A 20,628-nucleotide genomic window follows, 5' to 3' on the forward strand; every position below is an offset into this window, starting at 1 on the left:
TTTTATATAGTGTATTTTGTAGTAATACAACTGAATTCCATCGTTTCAGATTGTAATATGATTATATACAATATATAAGAAATAAACAATTAATTAAATGCAAGTAATATGAATATTTAATACAATAGATGTGCTGTCTCCCATCTTCAAATTAATAGATGTGCTGCATAATACTCAAATGAGGCTCATGAACCGTTGTTGGTCCATGGTGTAATCCAAAACATCTGGAGAGTACTAGGTTGGAGAAGGATGTTGTGTTGCCTTTACATTTAGTATGTGTAGGAAGGACTTTGTGGCTATTTAAAGTACTTCTCAGGTAGCCTCTATTAGGGAATCTAGTTCGTAGCATACTGAAAAAGCAGGCCCTCTTACACCCCAGGGCAATTGAGGTGGTGAGGAAGTTGCAACACGTTTGTCCTTCCAGTCACATGGCTTCTCACTTTGAAGTTTTGGGTCGGACCTCTAGTCACTGTTCTGATTTTATGCCCCTATTAATTTTTTCCAATCTTCTTTCTAGTGCCATATGTCCCTGAAGATGTGAAGTTGCTTGATGGCATAACCTGTGCATTACACATGTTCCTTCCTTTTCCATACCAGTTTTTATGACCAACGGCTCTACCTTTTCTTATCTTCTGTTGACTTCTGCCTTTCTACTCCAATATACACCTGGCCCCTTTTCACAGGAGTCTCTGTAGACTAGAACCTCTGGGGATAGGGAGGGATGCCTTTTGTTCTGAAAAAGCACCAGCCTATCTTCAAACCCTAAATGGTCATCTGTATGTGTTGAACTATTTTCTTGTGGGATTATTTCTGCTGTGCAGGAGGCAGTTAGATTTAGAGCTTATCCAGATATTTGAAGTCCTGGGTGTTTTCCTTTTCCCTAGTCCCAGTGCAGTGTAATCTGTCCAAATATAATGGATGAGTGTGTAAGGTAGCTTAGTTGCAGAGGGATAGCCTGTTTGCTGTCTTGTTTTTTCTCCTGACAAAAATTAATGGAGCACTGGAGATGTGCATTTCAGCCACGGAGAAGGGCGTATAGTTTTAGAACAATCTAAAAAATGGCAGACATTGATGTTAGAAGCTGTTTTTATGGATAGCTTCAAGGAAGACCACAGGCTTGATAGATCTTTGTTTTTTAGTAGAACCATGAGAACCACCAGCCACATGCAGGTGCAAAATGGGGGCACGAGCAGACTTCTGCAATCTGCACACTTCTCTGAGCAGAGCAATTTGGTTTCAGGCCTAGAACTGATCTCTTGGTCATTTCACATGCAAATCCAGTCCTGGATACCCCTCAAGCTGTCTTTCTCTCAGTAACTTGAATTTCTAAAGGGTGTGTGTGTGGACATTTAATGGCTTCTGTTGTTCAATATCTAGCAGTTAATTCCACCCTGATAAATCACCTAAAGATTTGTCCATGGATCCTGATCTGCCTTCTGCCTATCTCTGACTCACAGGACACACCAGTCAAGAAACTAGTCAATAACTTTATTAACTCTCTCAAAATAACAGAACAGGCACAGACACTTCCTGCTACTAGTGCCACCAGGTGATTTAACTATATTGTGACACTGTCCACAGAAGTGACTAGAATTTTGATGTTGACTTACTTTTTTGTTTTAGCACCACTTAGCTATACAGCGAGGGGACGCAGCCTCAGAAGTTTTGGGGGAGGGGAGTTATTATAATGCTAACCTTTTTAAAAGGCCACATAATGGAGCAAATACTTGAGGGTGTGTATTTGTGTCTTGGCATTGTTGACATCAAACTTGCTATGCATTATGTGCCCTTGTGAATATTTGAAGTACTGTTCTTAATTGCATTAAACCCAATAACTTTTCCATGTGGCATTATATTGTGTTCTAGAAAATTCAGTGTCCCTGAAACAGACACCCTTTGTTGATGGACGATGTCTGGATCACGTGCAACGAAAGAACAAGAGTTGAAGAGTTATATTCAGTTTTGATAAATGGATAACTTTGAAAGGCCAGTTATGATTTCCAAGAATTGATTAATCTTCACAAAAGAATAAACTTCAGCAAAGAGCAAATCAATTTTGAAGGAGCTTTATCTTGGATTATAATTATTGGGGGAAAAATTAGGGATGTAGATTTTATCTAAGCATCTAAACTGGTATTATCAACAATTGATAGTAAAAGAAAACTACAAAAGAGCACTTAGTGTCTATTTAAAATGAGAATCATGTCCCACTCTGCTATGCCTCTTCATTGTGTGTTGCTGTATAATTGCATTTGTCATCTACATGCTGACATACTACATACTTTCAACCACAGTATTTAGAATTTGACAATTGACTGGTTTAGTGTTCTTTGCTCACAATGTAAAAGATTCCATGATTCAATGAAACAGAGTGTGTCATGGCTAATCTGCTGTTTACTACCCTTGGTCTTATGCGGTTAGAAACTTGAATTGCATAATGCAAAGGCCACCAAAATAAATGATTCTGGATTTCAGGGCCTGGACTCCTGAATCAGAAAACTGTCTTTACCACTCTTAGTGCCCGGGAGGGATACTATTAGAGGACCATGAATGATCTGTCTGTTTTTTGTTACCAGATGCCAGAAACAAGCTTGTGTTAATAAAGCAAATGAGCTAATGTTTTCATCTGCCCTCATCTCTCCCTGTAGGGTTGGGGAAATGGATTGCTACAATTAGAGGACTCTTACAATTCTTGAGATAGTTCTATTTCTCAAACCTGTTCTGACATCTTTCTGTCTCACATATGTATTACTTCTGGAGGAGGACCTGCTCTTGGGTAGGGCTGATACTAGGCAGCAGCATTTAGTATCTCCTAGGGGAAACCTCCATGAGAGCTTAGCTTCCACATCATGTCTGTCCTGAGGGAATTTCTCAGTCTCATCTAATATTTCTTTGACTTGGGTGAAAGGTTTCTGAGAGTGACATTTGGAGCTTTTTGCTCTGGGGTTAAGCCTATAGGGTTGCCATAATTTGAAGAGCAAAAAAGAGGACACATTTGCCAACTTCTAATTTTAACTATGGCTCACTATGATGACTTTCATTTTACATACCCATGAAAAAGAGGATATGTCCTGGAAAAAGAGGACACATGGCAACCCTAGAAAGGGTACAACTGCATGCTCAGAAGGACATTGCTTTCATGCTTGGAAGATTATTTTTTTTACTAGGTCCAAGGAAATGAAGGAGACTTCAGCTTCCCTATAAAGAAGGCAGTCCAGAACCTTTGCTTCCAGCCCCTCCCTTCCTTCCTTCCATTTTTTCTATCCTTTTCTTCATCGCCAGGTGATCCCGGGGTGAGTCACATGGTAAAAGTACACAAATAAAATACAACATTCATACCAAATAAACAATATAAATTATATAGTTCACTACATCTGCTCCTTTTTAAAAATAAACCAGGGGGCTCCATATCTCATCCACCAACCCCAAGCTCCCAAGGCTTAGAGAAAAAGAAAAGTGTTTTTTATCATTTTAATTTTGTTTAATAAAATAAAACAAATATAAAGAACAAAAAGCAATACAGTTTCAGCAGTTGAAAGCAGCACAAGGCTGCACATTATAATTGATCTTGTTCTAAAACATTACAAAAAATACCCCCCCAAAACCTGTTATGCTGGTTTATATGTATTTTTTTGTACTAAGTTACTTAAGCATAGTTACTATGGACCAAATTTTATCAATCTATTCAGATATAGTAGGAAATTGGCTTCTCCCTCTTCTACCTGCAGGATTCTCCTTTGCATCCTGTCTATGAACAGAAGGAGCATATCTCTGATGCGTTAGGATATCATATGCCCCTGGAAAATAAAATATTTCTGCTTAGTTAACTAAAATACGTCATTCCAGAAAATGATGAAGAAATAGTGTTTAGCCTTATAATTGCTGCTAATATAACAGCTAAAAAATAGGAGGGGAGCATTTTTCACCCATTTCCCTATTTCCCCATAAGTCCGCTATGCTGCTTTTTGTGCTGCTTTCAAGAGTCCCCCAGCCCTCCCAAATACATTTGGAGGAACACCAAGGTGAATTGGCAAGAGATTCCCCTGTCCTCCACACACTACCAGGAATGTTTTTAGCAGAAGTCTGCTCAAGGGATGCTCCCACCAGTGGGAGGAAACTTAGGCTCCCAGCCAGTATGTCCTGATGGTAGTTTTAAACAATGCTGTATTTTATTTTATTTTTAGAGAAAACTGCTCATGAATTAGAAAAACATTTTATTTTAAGTTCAATGGTGAAGTCTGAGTTTGTCTTTTGTGATCCAGAATGCTCTACTTCAATGCTACTTTGAGGACATCTGTGCCTAGGGCAGTAGAGCTTTTTCTACTTGATAAATAATTGCCATGACTGCCTATAAAGTTTCATCAGTTTCAATGAATTGTAGAAGCTCATTTGGTTTCCTCCAGTTCATCTTTGGGTAACAGTGCTTACTCCATGTTTTATATCCCCATGACAGTTTAATTGGGAGTTGGCTGATGGTTTGCCAATTCCTGTTGTACCTTGTTTGTCAAGTGCAGCAGTTCTTTTCTACTATTGGTCTCCTTTCCACCTCTCATCTCTATTGGCTATGGGATATGAATGTCTGTGGGTGGGAATCTCCATAGAAATAACCTTTAATCTAGCCTTGTAATAAAATATTCCTATGTCCTCTTATTTATTATTTGTTATCTTTTGCAGATCAAGTTGACTCGCCCCAGAGGTCACCAAGAACTTTTGTACATTACTTTTTTGTTAATATTATCTTTGACTTTTACTAGGAAATATGATACGGCTTCTGAAGTGGAGCAAAACCTCTTTTGTGAAACAGTCACTTAGGAATGTTTAACTACATTTACACAAGGATTCATGGCACTGAATGAAATCACAGTTTATGTAACAAAGACCTGCATGTGTCCAAGTACATAACTTCTTAGAGAAGAAAAGACAAAGATGATGCATATTCCCTTTCTTTTTGAGTTTTCTATGAGTTCTTTATACTCCTGTCTGGAAGATTTCCGTAGTTTTGAAGGCTGCCCTGAATTTACTGTGGAGAAGAAAAATATTCACATGCTTAGAATTTGCTATCTCTGACATAAGTCTGCGAATAAGCTCTGAGACTACTGGTCCCCGTTTTCTTTTCTTTTTTTTTGTCTCAGTCCTTGTTTATTCAGAAGATACATACAGGCAAAACAGTGGATTACTAACTCTTTCATTGCTAAGGTGATATGGAGCTGGCAGAGTGCCACTGAGAAATGTTCTGGATGTGAGCCCAGAAAAGAAGTTTCTGAGGGGTCTAGTCAGGCATTTTCATGGGAAAGGAAATTTTACTGAAAATGCAGTACCTGAATTACATAGAGTGCTAAACACTCTAAATCAAAGGATGGCATTCATGACTGAAGACTGTTTATGTGAATGTTTGCTCCGTGAGAAAAATATAAAGCAATTGGCTATAAAGTATCTTTATTGATATAATAGATGCATGGAAGTTATTCTAGTTAAGGCTTTCATGTTGGATATTATCTGTAAGAAATAGCAAGGAGAAATAAATAATGTTGGTTGGATGTTATAAACAGCCAGCCCATTAAGTAGTTGTGTGCAAACCATGGTAAGGCCACTGGGTAAACTGTCATCAAGACTCAGTTTGGGATGGGAGGTTTCTTTCTCCCCAGAAACCAAAATAATCACTGCACAGGTGAACTGTGGCATCACTTCTCATCTACACCTACCTGTTCCTCTGTAATATTTTTCTGGGAAAGTTATTATCCGTTGTCTCTTGTATATATACACACACACCCATATCCCAAGGGCCTTACAAGGGCACTCCAGTATTCAGATTGTTACCCAAAGAAACTCACACTGTGCTCTTGTGTATTTCAGAAAACATGTTAGTTTCTGAGCCAACTCTACTAGGCAAGAGAGCTGTCTTCTAGCAGAATAGAACTAGGGTTGCAATGGTAAATAGTTCCCCTAGCATATTTCAGCTATATCCTGCCCAGACAGTCATTTTAATTCCATAAGGGTTTATTCCTTAAACATTACCGTATTTTTTCATGTATAAGATGACATTTTTTCTGATTTTTTTGTGATAAATTGAGGGTCATCTTATACACGGGTTAATATGCTAAGTGAGCGAGGGCTGGTGCTACGGCAGTAGCAGGGAAATGTCAGAGAGGAGGCAGCTTACCTGCTCTTCCCGGTTTAGGAAGAGTATTTGGTGAGTGCCAGTATGTGGTATATTATGGCACCAGTCCCATCAGCCAGAGCGGGGGATCATCAAAAAGCTGCTCAACAGCTCAGCGAACTTACAAAAGAAGCTCCACAACTGTTGAGGGCTCCCAAAAATAGGGGTTGTCTTATACATGGGGTCGTCTTATACACGGAAAAATACGGTAATCTGTAATCTGCAGACATGTATACGCGTATGTCCCAAGGAAACGTTGTAACAGTCCTAGAATCATAGAATTGTAGAGTTGGATGGGATCCAGAGGGTCATCTAGTCCAGCCTCCTGCAATGCAGGAATCTTAACTAGATTATACATGACAGATGGCCATCCAACCTCTGCTTAAAAAAAACTCCAAAGAAGGAGAGGCCACCACCTCTTGTGGAAGTCTATACCACTGTGGAGCAACTCTTACTGTCAGAAATTATTCCTGATGTTTAGTCAAAATCTCTTTTCTCGTAACTTGAATCCATTGGTTCAGGTCCGTTCAGTAAGAGAATGATCAGAAAGATTAGTCTGAACTCTCACCAATATAATGAATTCCCTAACTCTCCAAATATATTGAAACTGTGAAACAGGTTTCTCAAACTAGAAACTTTCAATGAACATCGGCATGGGCACACCACATTTTGTAGAACTGCTTGTCTCAGATATTAGAAGGCAAGATTCTGAAACGGGAGGCTAAAAGCTAATACCAGTGAACCTCAACGGAAGGTTGTCTTGGAGCCAAAGTTAACCATGTATTACTATTATACAAAAGTGCAAAGAATCTAGATTCATTCATGTTCTTTCTGTGTTGTCTTATTAGGAAACTTGAAATCAGTTAACCTAATCAGTTAGGTTAGGCTGATTGGCCACCAAAATTCCCATTGCAAACTGAGGCTATGACAAGTAAGGTGGTACATACAGAGAGAGCAAATGGATGGAATTTATGCATAGAGCATGGGTCAGTTCCCATAAGCAGCAGTGTACAGGCATATTTCTAGAACTGTACCACAAATGTGCACGTAGCTCCTTAGCATAAAAGTGGGCTGTACCTCTTATTCTTTTAATGAGAGCAGACGTTATAGATTCCACAAGAAGGAATGTTGTCAGGTAGCAGCTGAAGTTGTAGTATCTATGTTCTTTGGTTTGACTTGTGTCTTTGGTTTGACTTGTGTATACAATTTTTCATAATTATGCCTGTGGAGTATTTAGTCCGTTTTGTGGTTTGGCCCCTGAGGAATACACACGAGAGACAAATTAGTTTCCTTCTCTCTGTGTAAACATGTGGATGCAGCTGGAAAATGTGAAGGTGGATGGATTGTACATGCATTTGCTCTTTCTGCTGTGTTGTCTGTTTGGGTGGTCTGTTGGGAGCTGGGCAATTAGACTAAGCATTTCTCACTTAACTGTCCAGCAGTTAAACTGATCCTAGATGTTCAGAGGAAAGTTCCGTATTTGTGCCAGTGTTTAGCTTGGCATGAAAAGTGTGTAGTTTATTGAGCTTGCTGTGCTTGGCTGTAAGTCTGTTTGTGTTATTTCTGCTACACTTTTATTATTAAATCGTTGGCAGTGGTAGGTTCTCATTTGAAACTAGGGTGCCCTATAGCTTAGAAGAATATGTTTTTATCTCTCTTGACCCAAGGCCTAGTGTGCTTTGTGGTATGAGGGGAAATTGTTTTCTTGTACTTGTGATATGCTAGGGTTATCTGTGACACATTGCACTATGCGGTACAAAGAAAGTTAGTCACATGTTTTCATATTTTTGTTCCCTAAGTTCTTAATGTTTCTGCTTTTCCTTAATTGAGTAAGATAGCTCTGCTTGAATCGTTTCAGATGGGCAGGAGTTCCTCTTCACATCTCTTAGTATAGCAAGGTCAAGTTTCCCTAATCATTCATTGGTCAGTGTTCTCATGCAGTGAATGCTTTTGTTGCCCTTTATTTCAGGTGCAGCTTTCTCTATGATATCCAGAATAGCAACAGGTCCCAAACCTTTGTTAAGATTGATGCACTCATTAGCATATTTGTTTGAATTGTTCTTTCTTAATACTTACCTATAATATTTTTTTAAAAAGTGTGAAATTTCTCAGTTTTTGATGCATGGAATAAAACATTTTTACCTCTTTTTTATTACCCCTATACTTGAAATTTGAAATATCTGCAGTATCTACTTGACCAGGCATAGCAAACTCGGCCCTCCAGATGTTTTGGAACTACAACTCCCATCATCCCTGACCACTGGTCTTGTTACTTGACTATCAATGGCAAATTTGGATGGCCTTTTAGGCTACAAAGTATATATTATCATGCAAGCACAACATTAATTATTGTTGAATATGTATGATATAATTGACTTTCTTATAAATCAATCTGAGAACTGATTATTCAAATTTTCTATATATGTGAGTTTCTTTTTCAGTTATGAGTCTGAAGAATCTTCAGCTTGTGAATGTGGATCTCCCGTCTTCCTCTGTACGCTCTTATGAGAATTGCACCACACATATGTGTATCAGTAATAGACATTTTGAGATACTTTTTTAAAGATAGAGTGGTAAGACTACTCCTTAAGAAGCCCTCATTGGATTAGGAAAATCTAAGTAATTACTGGCCAGTTGCCTATCTCCCCATCTTGGGCAAGGTTCTTGAGTGGGACCAGATCCAAGTGCTCTTGGAGGAAACTGATTTTCTAGATCCATTTCAGTTGGGGTTTTGGCCTGGTTTTGGCACAGAAACTGCTTTGGTCACCCTATATAAAGACCTTTGTTGGGAGAGAGACAGGAAAAATATGTCTTTGGTCATTCTTCTTGACTTCTTCATCTGGAGTGGCTATCAGAGTAGGCGTTGGGTGGCATTCCTTTGCAGTGGTTCCAGTCCTACTTGGACAGTCTTTTCCAGAAGGTGATGCTTGAGGAGTGCTCTTTGACCCCATGGAGGCTTCATTGTGGGGTTCCTCAGGGTTCATTTTATATCCCATGCTGTTTAACATCTACATGAAACTGTTGAGTGGGTTTATCTGGAGCTTTGGAGTCTGTTGTCAATAATACGCTGATGACACACAGCTCTACTTCTCCTTTATCATTGTCTTTCCTTGGTAATGGACTGGATGACAGCCAACAAATGAAGCTCAATGCAGATAAGACTGAACCACTGTTAGTGGGTGGTTCTCTACACTGGATGAATGGGAGGTTGCCTGCTCCTGATGGGGTTGCTTTCCCTTTGAAAGAGTGGGTATGTAGCTTGGGGATACTCTTGGAACCTTTGCTGTTGCTTGATGCTAAATTGGCTTTGGTGGCATGGCGCAGCTGTGCCCCTGTCTGCACAGTGAGAGCCTAACTTCTGTTGTTAATTACTCTGGTAACCTCTAAGTTAGATTACTGCAACACTTTATATGTGGTGCTTCCTCTGAAAATGGTTTGGAAACTTCAGCTGGTGCAGAATTCGGCAGCCAGGTTGCTCACCGGGGCAATAATATGTTTGAGCATATTAGACTGATCCTGGCCTGACTGTTGCTTGTAAGCTAGTTTCCAGGTCTGATTCAAATTGCTGCTTTTGACCTATAAAGCCTTAAACAGCCCAGAACTTCAATACCTCAAGCACCACCTCTCCCCATATAAACTGACCTGGACTGTTCAATCATCATCTGAGGCCCTTCTTCATGTGCTTCCTCCATGAGAAGTCCAGAGGGTGGCAACGCAAGAACATGCCTTTTCTGCAGTTCAAAGGGTCAGAGTATGGCTCTTCAATAAGTAACAAGGGTAGAATGTATTGCTACAGTAAAGGGTCACTGGGAGTCTGTTGGGTTTAATAGGTCTGAAGGAAGCTTAAAATTCAATTTGCATAATGTATGACACTTGGCTGTTTGCATCAAATTTATATTGATGCCCACAAGATTTTGTATGGTATTGCAACAAATGACTGAGATATCCACCCATGTAGATCCCCACCCAAAGTGACTGGTGCCTGTTATGAGTATCATTGCTCAGGAGATACCTAGCAAATCCACAATGCTTAATCTTTAGCTGAAGGCACTGGAATTTTAGAGTGTTCAGAGCTTCCAGTCTTAAGCTGTATTTCATTTATATTCCTTGGAACTGTGCTTAGACAAGGCTACTTTTTGCCTGTTGCAGACTTTGTGTTGATCATGGGATTTATTCAATTGTTTCCTGCATGATTTTACCTCTTGCAGCCCAAATGTGTAGATAATATGGATCAGGGAAAGTATATAACACTTGCTTTCAGATTTGCACTCACTTAGTGTTAATGTTTTGTCTTCTCAATAACCTTCCTAAAGGAAAGTTTAATTATATAGTATGTCTTGTAATTAAAATGCTGTTTCTCAAAATGCAGTATTGTTGGCTTGAAAATGTGACATTATTATCTTGTCTTTTTAAAAGAATGTTGTGTTTTTGCTGGGGTATGTGAGGTGATGGAATTCATTTGAAAGTTTATTTGACTTGATGAGAAGGTGTAAATGCAGCCTGTAAATTTTGCACATCAGCACTTGAAGCAGCTGGAAGCAGGGCTGCTACTGTTCCTCCTTTGCTAGGCAGGAATGCAATTTGGATTGAAACCTCTGTAAGACTTGAGACTGCCAAATGGAACAGGATAGGAGGTTGTTGATACTCGCTTCTGCTATACCCTTTTGAGTAAAAATGCAAGGGTTAAATGTAGTTCTTGGCTATGCTATATACAGACTACAGCATGTGGAAATATATCAATACCCAATCAAAAAACAATTATTCTGGGGTGTCTTGCACTGTTTCTATAGGAAAACCTATTTTGAAGGTCCTCCCCAAATAAATGCAGGCTTTGTATTTAATTGTGGCAGGAGTTACAAAATAATCTGTTAGAAGGTGAGTGATCATGCTTCAGAAAATTTGCAAGACAACTCACATTCAGGATCAAGTTGAAAGAAGTATGTGTGTATATAGAAAATGCAAGTGCATCTTTATTCTTTTTTCTAGGTTCTTTATGTAAAATAGTCTATTTAGTTCTGACTTTAGAAATTAAGAAACCAGAAATTATTCATCTGGCGGTATGATTTATTAACCATGCTGTCATATCCAGTTTCTAAACTTTTGTGCCCTTCACAAAAGATTATCTTTTTAAAAAGTTTCTGCTCTCTTGTAGGACACCTGATGATGAAAAGTTGTATTGCCTTAATTACCTGAACTCTCCTGCTTTTGTCTTTCAGAATATGACAAACTGGGATTTCTCCTGCAGCTGGATTCCAGACTGTGAGTAGAACTATGGAAAGGCTTTTTATTGATCTAGCATTATCAGTTTCCTCTGGAGACAAAATAGATTCTGATCCCTAGCTCTGTACGGTAGTGCTCAGTAGTATGGCACAAAATTAACAGAGCTGGTTGGCAGCTTCTTCCTATTTTGCTCACAACTTTTCTCTTGGTCAATAAGATTCACAATTGCACTTTTTGTTGTTGATAGCTGATTGCACTGCACAGTATCTTCTCAGGAATAAGACCAATGGTGGTAACCTGTAGCCCCCTCCCCAATTTGGCCACTGTATTTTTTTTAATGTTGTTTTTATTAGTACTGAGAAGCAACTGGTGCTGTTGAGCCCTGTCATAGCTCTGGTATTTCAACCTCTTCACCAAGACTAGTGTGACCATAGGGATGTGATCTCCCTCTCTATCTTCTCATTGGATCGATCTGACCTGATGAATATTCATATCTGTTCTTCAGTAAGGTATATCACCTTGCCTTGTGTATGTCATAAACTTTAAAATTAGAACTAAATTTGTAAAATGACAGATCACATTCCCTGAACAGGTTTCAAAGGACAGAAGTTTAACATTGTTTTAGATGTGGGTACTCCATAGTTGGATGCTCCTCCATAGGGGACGCGGGTGGCGCTGTGGGTAAAACCTCAGCGCCTAGGACTTGCCGATCGCATGGTCGGCGGTTCGAATCCCCGCAGTGGGGTGCGCTCCCGTCGTTCGGTCCCAGCGCCTGCCAACCTAGCAGTTCAAAAGCACCTCCGGGTGCAAGTAGATAAATAGGGACCGCCTACCAGCGGGAAGGTAAACGGCGTTCCGTGTGCTGCGCTGGCTCGCCAGATGCAGCTTTTCATGCTGGCTCCCGGCCTATAGAGTGAGATGAGCGCACAACCCTAGAGTCTGGCAAGACTGGCCCGTACGGGCAGGGGTACCTTTACCTTTACCTTTACTCCATAGTTGACTGAAAAAGTCAACCTGTGCTGTCAGCTTACAGTCTAGAAATACATGACACAAAAAGAAAATGGAATGGAAGTGGGGAGAAAACAAGCAAATTACAAGTTTTTAGTTACAAGTTGTTCTAATGACTAGATGGCGAGCGGGTGTGTTAAGAAATTGCTGCTCTCAGGTATAACTCAGGAATGGATCTGCATTCCTTCTCTTGCTTTTGCTGCAGCCTGATGTAATGGCTGCTGCCAGGTGACTGTCAATGGAGGACAGAGCCTGGCTTCTCAGCAGAATTGGTTGTGGCCCAGCATCCTTTCTCTTCCTTCCCCTGTTGTAGCCTGATATTAATGGCTGCAGCCAAGTGACAGTTGCACGGTAGAATGAGCTGTCATTCAAAACATCTGAAGGGCACCAGGGTGGGAATGGCTGTAGTAAGGGCAGCCTCCTCCCGCCGCCAGCCTTGGGAAGGCTGCTCCGAAGGCTGGCGGTGGGGCGGAGAGACCTCCTCCCGCCGCCAGCCTTCGGATGGCTGTCCTGAAGACTTGCGGTGGGAGGAGGGTTTTCCTTCCCACCGCCAACTTTCAGAATGCTGTTCTGAATGTTGGCGTGGGGAGGAAAAACCCTCCTCCCACCGCAAGCCCCGGGAACAGAGGAGAAGCGCTGCGCGCCTTCCCCTCTGTTCCCGTACCTGTCCTGAAGGCTTGCGGTGGGGAGAAAAGCCCTTCTCCACACCGCCAGCCTGGCAAGCGGTCTCCATAGGAACGCATTAATTGATTTTCAATGCATTCCTATGGGAAACCGTGCTTCGCAAGACGAAAAACTCGCAAGAAGAAAAAACTTGCGGAACAAATTAATTTCGTCTTGCGAGGCACCACTGTACACAGTTATCTGAATAATGCAGTGACAACTTACAGAGGAAATGGTAGAATTAATTTTTTTCTTGCAACTTCATTCAAACCAATTGTGAGTGCTTGTCCTACACATAGAGTAAACTTTGAAAAAAAATAAATTTGAATAATTGCCAACAATTGTGTTTAATATTGTGCTTTTTCTATTGCTTCATTTCAGGTTACTATTTAATAGCCAGTGCAGAAGTATAAAACAGGTGTGAAATGAAGACTAGATTGAAGTAAGCCATAACCAGTGATAAGGTGCAGAGAACTATGTTAGTCTGTAGCAGTAAGAAGATATAATAACAAAGTGTGACACTATGAGGCATGGGTGGGGAACTGTTTCCAGCAGACAAAATGGCTGCTAAGGTTGTCTAACCCCTGTGGGCCGTTTTGGCATTCTGTCAGGTGGCACATTTTCCTTTGCCCTTGCAGTTTGAAATCAAAACATATGGCTAAAGGCAAAGGACTTAACAAGTGCTGCTGATCAGGTGGCAGGTAGGCAGGAAAATGGCCATCTGACCAAAATGATCCCTACTTAGGCCCACAGGTCATAAGTTCCCCACCACTGCTGTAAGGCATGTTGACTAGTTTGTGGCACACATAATTTTCCTCAAACAGGGGAAGGCTTCATAAGATTCATTCACATATATGCCACTTTCCACCTTCTGATAAGATGAGTATACACGCATGCATATACGTGCACACACACGCGTATATGAGTTAAGGTATGTAAGAATATGACAACACCAGCACCCTTGTATTTCAGTTTTTCATGTGTTCATGTTCTTCCTTATGCCATGCTCCTTAATATACTCCTAACTCATCACATATTATTAAAATATTGTAGCCAGGACTCAGCCTTTCTGTATGTGAAAGATTGGAAGCAAACAAGTCTCATCAGAAGAGAGTTAGTGGAATAGAATTGACTATCCCACTAGCATTATTCCTCTCTTCTTTGTGTGCATCCACTGACTCAGATCAGATGGAGCAACTTTTTGCTTCTACTTCAAGCTTCCATGCGGAAGACTTCATCAGCGGACACAAAAAAAGTGAATCATGCTTTAAGTGTTCTAGTTTGAAGTAGGAATGAGCCAGGCTATTCCTCCCTGTTCTTCTATTTTTGAGATACCTCTCACTCAAGGACTTCCAGCAGAGGGACTGGATCATGGCCTGTATGAATTATGAACATTGACCAAGTAGAAGATAGTTTCCAATCTAGCCCAGTGTTGTTTGCTCTGACTGGCAGTGGCTCTATGGAGCATATGCAGAGGTTTTTCTGCACCTGTTAAAAGTCTACTTTTAACTGGAAATGCCAAGGATTTGTTAGTGCCACTTGTGGAGGCCAGTTTGGGCTTCATTTCAAACTTCAGGAACTAATAAGTTCTCATTGTAGACCACAAATTCCTGTCAATAATTAAAGATATAGTCATTTGATTTTTATTTTTTTTAAATTGCCCTACCTATTTTGAAAGTGGTTGTCAACAATTTTAACAAAAAAACCCCACATTATTTACAAAAATAGATAATTTGGGCAATTTCATCCAAATCGCTAACTGAGGTCAACCATTTATGTTAGATGTGCTAGTGAGAGAAATCTAATGTCTGCTAACAATTAAGATTTAAGGTTAATTGGGGGCAACAGTCTGTCCATGTTATTTTGTACAATTTTGTTAATTTGTTTTTAGATCCAAATTCCTAAATACTCCAGCCCATCAAAAGGCAATGGTTGATATAAGTGAGCATCAGACAGAGTTCCAATTTATTCAAATTCTTCAGTATCGAGCAAGAAATCTGAATTTGGTGACTACCTGCACAGGTCAGGTATAGCTGATTGGGTAGTTGTACCAAAAAGAAATATTTGGATAGATTACCTGGACATTTAGAAAGCATAAATAAACTAAATATTGTTGTAATGGGTTAGGAAATGCTGTATTATTCAAATATTGTTGATTTTACTAACAGAGGGGTGTGTGTGTGTGTGTGTGTGTGTGTGTATAACATTTTTTTATTGAAGCCCACAATTTTCTAGCAAAACTGTATATACCATGCTTTCCTTTGATCCATAAGCCATCACTGGATGTTTCCAGTGCAAAAGCAGTGTCTCGTCAGAAAAATTGAAGATTCCAAATGTGGAAAACAATATTTTCTCCTATTGGCAAGAAAGTCAAAGGAAAGGGTTAAAAACTAATCTCTCTCTCTCTCCAGAGCTCAATGCAGAAGATAATCCTGGGGCAGGGAGAGGTTCAGAGTGGAAGACATCTGGGCATGGTGCTGCATGGATATTATGTTCTGGTTGATGACCCTGTTGACAGAAATGGTTTCATTATATGGCTGTTTTGTAGATGTGATTGCCCCTGTGGAATTCTATTGCTGATATGTAACTCTGTAACAGTGCCTTAATTGGTGATGGTGTCTCCATGCCTGTATGACTTTGTGAAACAGAGCTTACTGAGCTCTGACAGGGAATTCTTTATCATTTTACCAACAAAGATAAAACAAATGAAGAAACTTTTTTTGTTAAACTAGCTTTTGAATTATGCATATTCCTTGGCTCATAGCCAAGATGCATCTATATTTGGGATGCTATTCAACTGGTGTAAATATAATATGGTATTTTACATTGGGCTGCTTATGACTTTCTCTTTCGTGTGATCTCTGCCTCTTTTTTTACATTGTTGACGTTCAGCCTGTACTGTTCAATGTGACGTAAGTCACACTTGTTATGTTCGCAGCTAGGTAATGATTGCCTGGTATTATTTTCTAGAATTCATGGGAATTGAAAGGAAATGAGAAAAGGAGGTTTTCAGTATATCAAGGGGGGAATATTAAGAGTGAGCACTGTGTGAAACTGCATGCGGGCTAATATTGTCAGGCTGAAGTTCTGCCAAATAAGCTGTGTTCACACTGAAAATGAAAAGTTGGGGTGCAGAAAAGAGGACAGCCTCATAGGTTTTTTTAAATTGGGTGGTAACTTGCACATAAAGCTTTAATCAAATTGGCAGCTGCTACACATACTGACAGGCACACTGTAAGCTGAATGGCTCTGGCAGACATTTTAGGCACTATATGTAAATTATGCGAAGCTATAGATTGTAGGGCTGTTTCTTGACCCATATAAATGTACTTGGCAGTCATTCCCTTGTCTAGCCTGTCGCTAGAAGAGTAACCTTGCATCAACAGTCTGTGCTTAATCAACTCCATAAATAATTGCAGATGGCAGCGTTACTACAGCATGTATTTTGAAGTCCAGAAACATGGATTTGCTATAAACCACACAGATTAACTAAAATAGTTTGTGTGGTAGTAAATAAACTATAGTATTTATTTGGTGGCTGCATTAGTTACTTGCAATGTTAGTGTCAGGTGCTGTGTGCACATACATTCACAAACTTTTAGTAGTGCTGGCTCCAGGGAGATCACATAATTGAAACTAAGGACTCATGGGAGGGCTTCCTCACCAGCCATTTTCCAGACATTCTGCAAGCTCTGAGGATTTGTCTTTGTTTTATTACATACTTGTGTTATATCTCCCATATCTATACTAGAAAGGACATATTACACTGTAATTGCAAACTTCTTTGTAAGAAATAAAATGTGTAGAAATTGAGGTCTTTGTCCAAAATAAGAGGAGAGCCAAAAATAACAACCGTCAAACCTCTCAAACCCAAATGAAACTCAACCCAGACTGCGAGAAAACCATAAAAATGGAGGCAGCCTAAGCTTAGGAACCCATGGTACTTGAGTTACTAGTGTTTATTTAAATGTCTTCCCTACACAGCATTAACAAAAGCTTAAGCAGATTCCTTTGCCTCTTATTTCTGGGATGGTCTTGTGAACAGTGTTTTTCCACTTGAAGCTGAAGACACAGGTATTTAAGTTTTAGGAGGGCATAAATAAATACTTTGGCAGATCTGACTGCTTTTACACATACCGTGATTGCATTCAGATTAGGTTACTGCAGTGCACTCGATGTGAGGCTGCCCATAAAGAAGTTCAGAAACTACAGCTGGTGCAAAGTGCTGTGTTCAGCTTTGTGGAATATATTACTTCCGTATTATGTGAATTGCAATGGCTTCCTGTTTGTATCCAGGCACAATTCAAAGTTCTGGTTATAACCTAGAAAGGCCAAAATGGTTTGGGACCAAGATATTTGAAGGACCTCTTCTCCCAACTAAATTCAACATAAAGAGGCCTTGTTCCATGTCCCTTTGACTTCAGAAGGTTGGTTAGCAGAGGAAACTCCCTCCATTGGGAAACCAGGTTAGCTCACTCTTTTGGCCTTCAGGAAAGCAGTGAATGAAGACATTCCTGCTTCACCAGACATTTTGTTTGTTTTAATTCCACTACCAATGTGGTTTGTAGTGTTGCTTCTGTTTCTTTTATCTCTCTGTTATTAACTGTATCTTATTGCAATGATCTTAGAGCATATTATCCCTTTAAAGAGAGGTTTGCCATGGATACTTTTGTTGAGATTCCTGTATTGCAGGTGGTTGGTCTAGATGACTCCCTAGATGAGTCCCTTTCAACCGTAGTTCTCTGATTCTATGGTTGAGCAGCGATTCAAACCAAAGTCTCTTCGGTCTATACCCAGTGCACTATTCTTTTCACTACTGTGTGCGTTAAGAGATGTTTCTTTTGAAATGGCTTTGAGCTATATGGTTCCAAGTTTGTCTTGCTGATAACTGTTTACGTTTAGCAAAAGGAATTACGTAAACTCATCCACCAAAAGGCCCATTATTATTTTGGGGTTGTGTGGCTTTTTTCCTACTATAATATGCAGATAAACTAGATGCATGGGGGGTGCAGGGGGGGCCGGCCGCACCGGGCCAACATCTGGGGGTTAGGGTTAGGGGGTGCAAATCCACGGGTTAGGGGACGCAAATCCACGGGTTAGGGGGTGCAAATTACTTGCCTTGCCCCGGGTGCTGACAACCCACGCTACGCCACTGACTAGATGGAATATATAGATATGTATTTGCAAAATTGAACTGACTGGAAACAGATCCTACTAGGGTAAGGGTTGATTAGAAGTTTGTTCAACCTTTCGAATGGCAGAATTATATATAGAATATGCAGTGCCTAAGCTTTTACAAGGAGAAATTCAATAATGAAAGAATGAAATTGAGGTGAAACATAACTAATATTACGTTAACATATTAGAGGCATCTCTGTGTGAAAATTTTTTCCAGTCCTGCACACAGTTACCTGAGAGTAAGTCCCATTTAAATCATGGGTAGTCATGCATTGGAATTCACTACTGTTAAGGTTGTAGATACTCATCACTAAGAGTATTTTAAATCAGATCTGACAAATCCCCAGTGAATGTACATTATGGGGCGGTCCCAAATTGATATGGAGATGCACTGGAAGAACTAATGTCTTTTCATTCTTTAATGGCTAGGATTCTTCTCGCCCACAGGCAAATAAGCAATTGCTTTAACTGTTCACCCATGCTCTGGTGAGCGATTTTGCCATACTCCGTGGCTTTGTTTTGGTTTTACGTTCTTTTTTCTCCATGGTTCTCTTCATAAGTCATTTTAATTTGTTCTCAGTGTTATCTTATGAAATTTAGAGCTCATTCTACTAATAAAAATATTTTGTTATTAAGCTGTTAAAACATGTTTTATTGAAAAATCAATGCAGAAAGTTTTAATATCAGTTTTGGCCCCCACTTCCCTCTGTGTGTCGTTGTGGAGCTGGGCTTTGTGTAAGCTCACCACATGCACAAATAACTAAAATAAATTGTTTTCATCCTTTTCTTACTCATTGTGCAAGGAATTTAAATCAATAATGTCTGCCTTCTTTCTAGCTTACTGGTGCGTGTATAAATGCAGCTGTATTATTTTGCACAGTATCGTAAATTGGAGTCCTGGCATGAAAGAAAAATGAACAAAAGTGAAACAGAATTGTATTCTGTGATAAAAATGAAATATAACTCTAAGCTCAATTAAAACTGGCTGGACCAAGACCGTCTTGGTCCACATACAAAGTTTGTGGATGATAGGCATCTTATTTGCCAGAGGGAAAGCTCCAGAATGCTTGGTGTTGGCAGGGCAGTAGCTTCTGTTTTAACATGATAACATGACTATTGCTGTTGGGGCAGATTAGCTCTCAACCCTCTCAAAGATAATAGAATTCACATTAATCTCCATCTCATCTGTGTCTTTTTGAGTCTTGCCTCTTGCATGAAGTCTGATTATATTACCATGCAATTTGTAGGTTTCCCCCGTAACTCACTACTGCTTTGAAGATCCCAGCTATTTTCCAGTATGGGATCTTGCAAGTCAGAGGCAGATCTAGAATTATGAAATGACATTGCAGTGAGGATTAAATTTGCTTTGATTTCTTAGTTAGGCCCTGACCTATGTGTAGTATATGATAGTGGTAGGTTTGTTGGGATGAGGGGGGAGGGCTGCTATTCTTTGTGTTGTAGGAAACATGGCGTAGCTGGAGCTGATTTTGAAGCTCCCAAGACAGGAATGGTGACAGGCTTGCAAATGGAAATGGAAACTAAAAAGTGTTGTTGCTTTTTTTTTAAAAAAAAATCTGATTAAAAGTGTGTATTGGCAGGGATGTACCTACCAGATGCTTACTTTAACAAATAATCAGCCTATCATCCACCACTTGGGGGCTTTTCTATAAAATAAAAAGTGATAATTGCAATATAATAAAACAGTCTGAATAGACATAAAAGCTTTGTTTGGTGAAAACTGTAAACAGGTTCTAAGGAAGTATATATTTAAAGAAGTGTCTTTGAATTCTGAAACCATCTGTAATAAATATTGCAAAAACCAAACAAATAGTTTAACACAGTGGGTGTCAAATCTCCAGTCTTAAGGCCCAAAGTCTGTTTCTTGCAGAGCAGGCTCCAGAAGGCTTTAACCTCTGATGATGGGGTGGAGGGAGATGAAGCTGCCTGAAGCTGTTAGGGAAAACAGCACATGAAAAAATGGAAAGCACAGTGGGAGGAAAGGGAGATAAATGTTGATTTCCTATACTGATACTAGTTATATATGTTACTTCCCAGTGGGAAGGAATACTGCTAACAATAAAATAGAATCATAGAATTGCTAAGTTGGAAGGGATCCCGAGGTTCATCTAGTCCAACTCTGCAATGCAGCAATCTCAACTAGATCACAGTAGGCCTCAGCCTGCCCCAGAATAGTGATCAATAGGCTGGGCCTAGCTTGAAATATAACCCCTGCTTTTCAGTTGCTGTTCAAGATGCTATTCCCCAACTTGGTTGGAAGTAACTATGACCACCCAGGCCCAGAACAGGGTTCTCTTGTGACAGTAAATATTTACTTACTTATATTTAAATATTTACATGTATAATCTATCTATAGTATGGATACCACCCTTCATCTGAGGATC

At 39.8% G+C, this 20,628-nt stretch overlaps 1 protein-coding gene and 2 long non-coding RNA genes across 13 annotated transcripts in view; 1 reads left to right on the forward strand and 2 right to left on the reverse strand.

Annotated features, from left to right (window-relative positions):
- LOC307218325 overlaps positions 1-20,628 on the reverse strand; it is a 259,902-nt gene that overhangs the window by 129,383 nt on the left and 109,891 nt on the right. The gene's annotated exons all lie outside the window — the stretch shown is intronic.
- Positions 1-20,628, forward strand: part of ST3GAL3 (ST3 beta-galactoside alpha-2,3-sialyltransferase 3) — a 189,680-nt gene that overhangs the window by 53,336 nt on the left and 115,716 nt on the right. For 7 of the 11 annotated variants that reach the window (XR_013839875.1, XM_079980454.1, XM_079980455.1 and 4 more), the window contains one exon: positions 11,374-11,416. The exons of 1 other annotated variant lie outside the window; for it this stretch is intronic. Coding sequence is in view for 9 of the 10 variants with exons in the window: in XM_079980454.1 (XP_079836580.1) it covers positions 11,374-11,416 (43 nt within the window). In the remaining variant the exon portion in view is untranslated. Of the gene's footprint in view, positions 1-11,373; positions 11,417-13,267; positions 13,325-13,429; positions 13,491-20,628 lie in introns of those variants that run through there. 3 more of the 11 variants (XM_079980460.1, XM_079980459.1, XM_079980452.1) reach the window with 2 other exon arrangements.
- On the reverse strand, positions 4,850-11,435 carry LOC307218360. Its single transcript, XR_013839945.1, has 2 exons — positions 11,347-11,435; positions 4,850-5,020 (listed from the first exon to the last, which is right to left on the reverse strand). It is a non-coding gene; the product is annotated as an uncharacterized lncRNA (long non-coding RNA).

This window comes from Podarcis cretensis (genome assembly GCF_951804945.1).
Source record: "Podarcis cretensis genome assembly, chromosome: 6".
Classification (NCBI taxonomy): domain Eukaryota; kingdom Metazoa; phylum Chordata; class Lepidosauria; order Squamata; family Lacertidae; genus Podarcis; species Podarcis cretensis.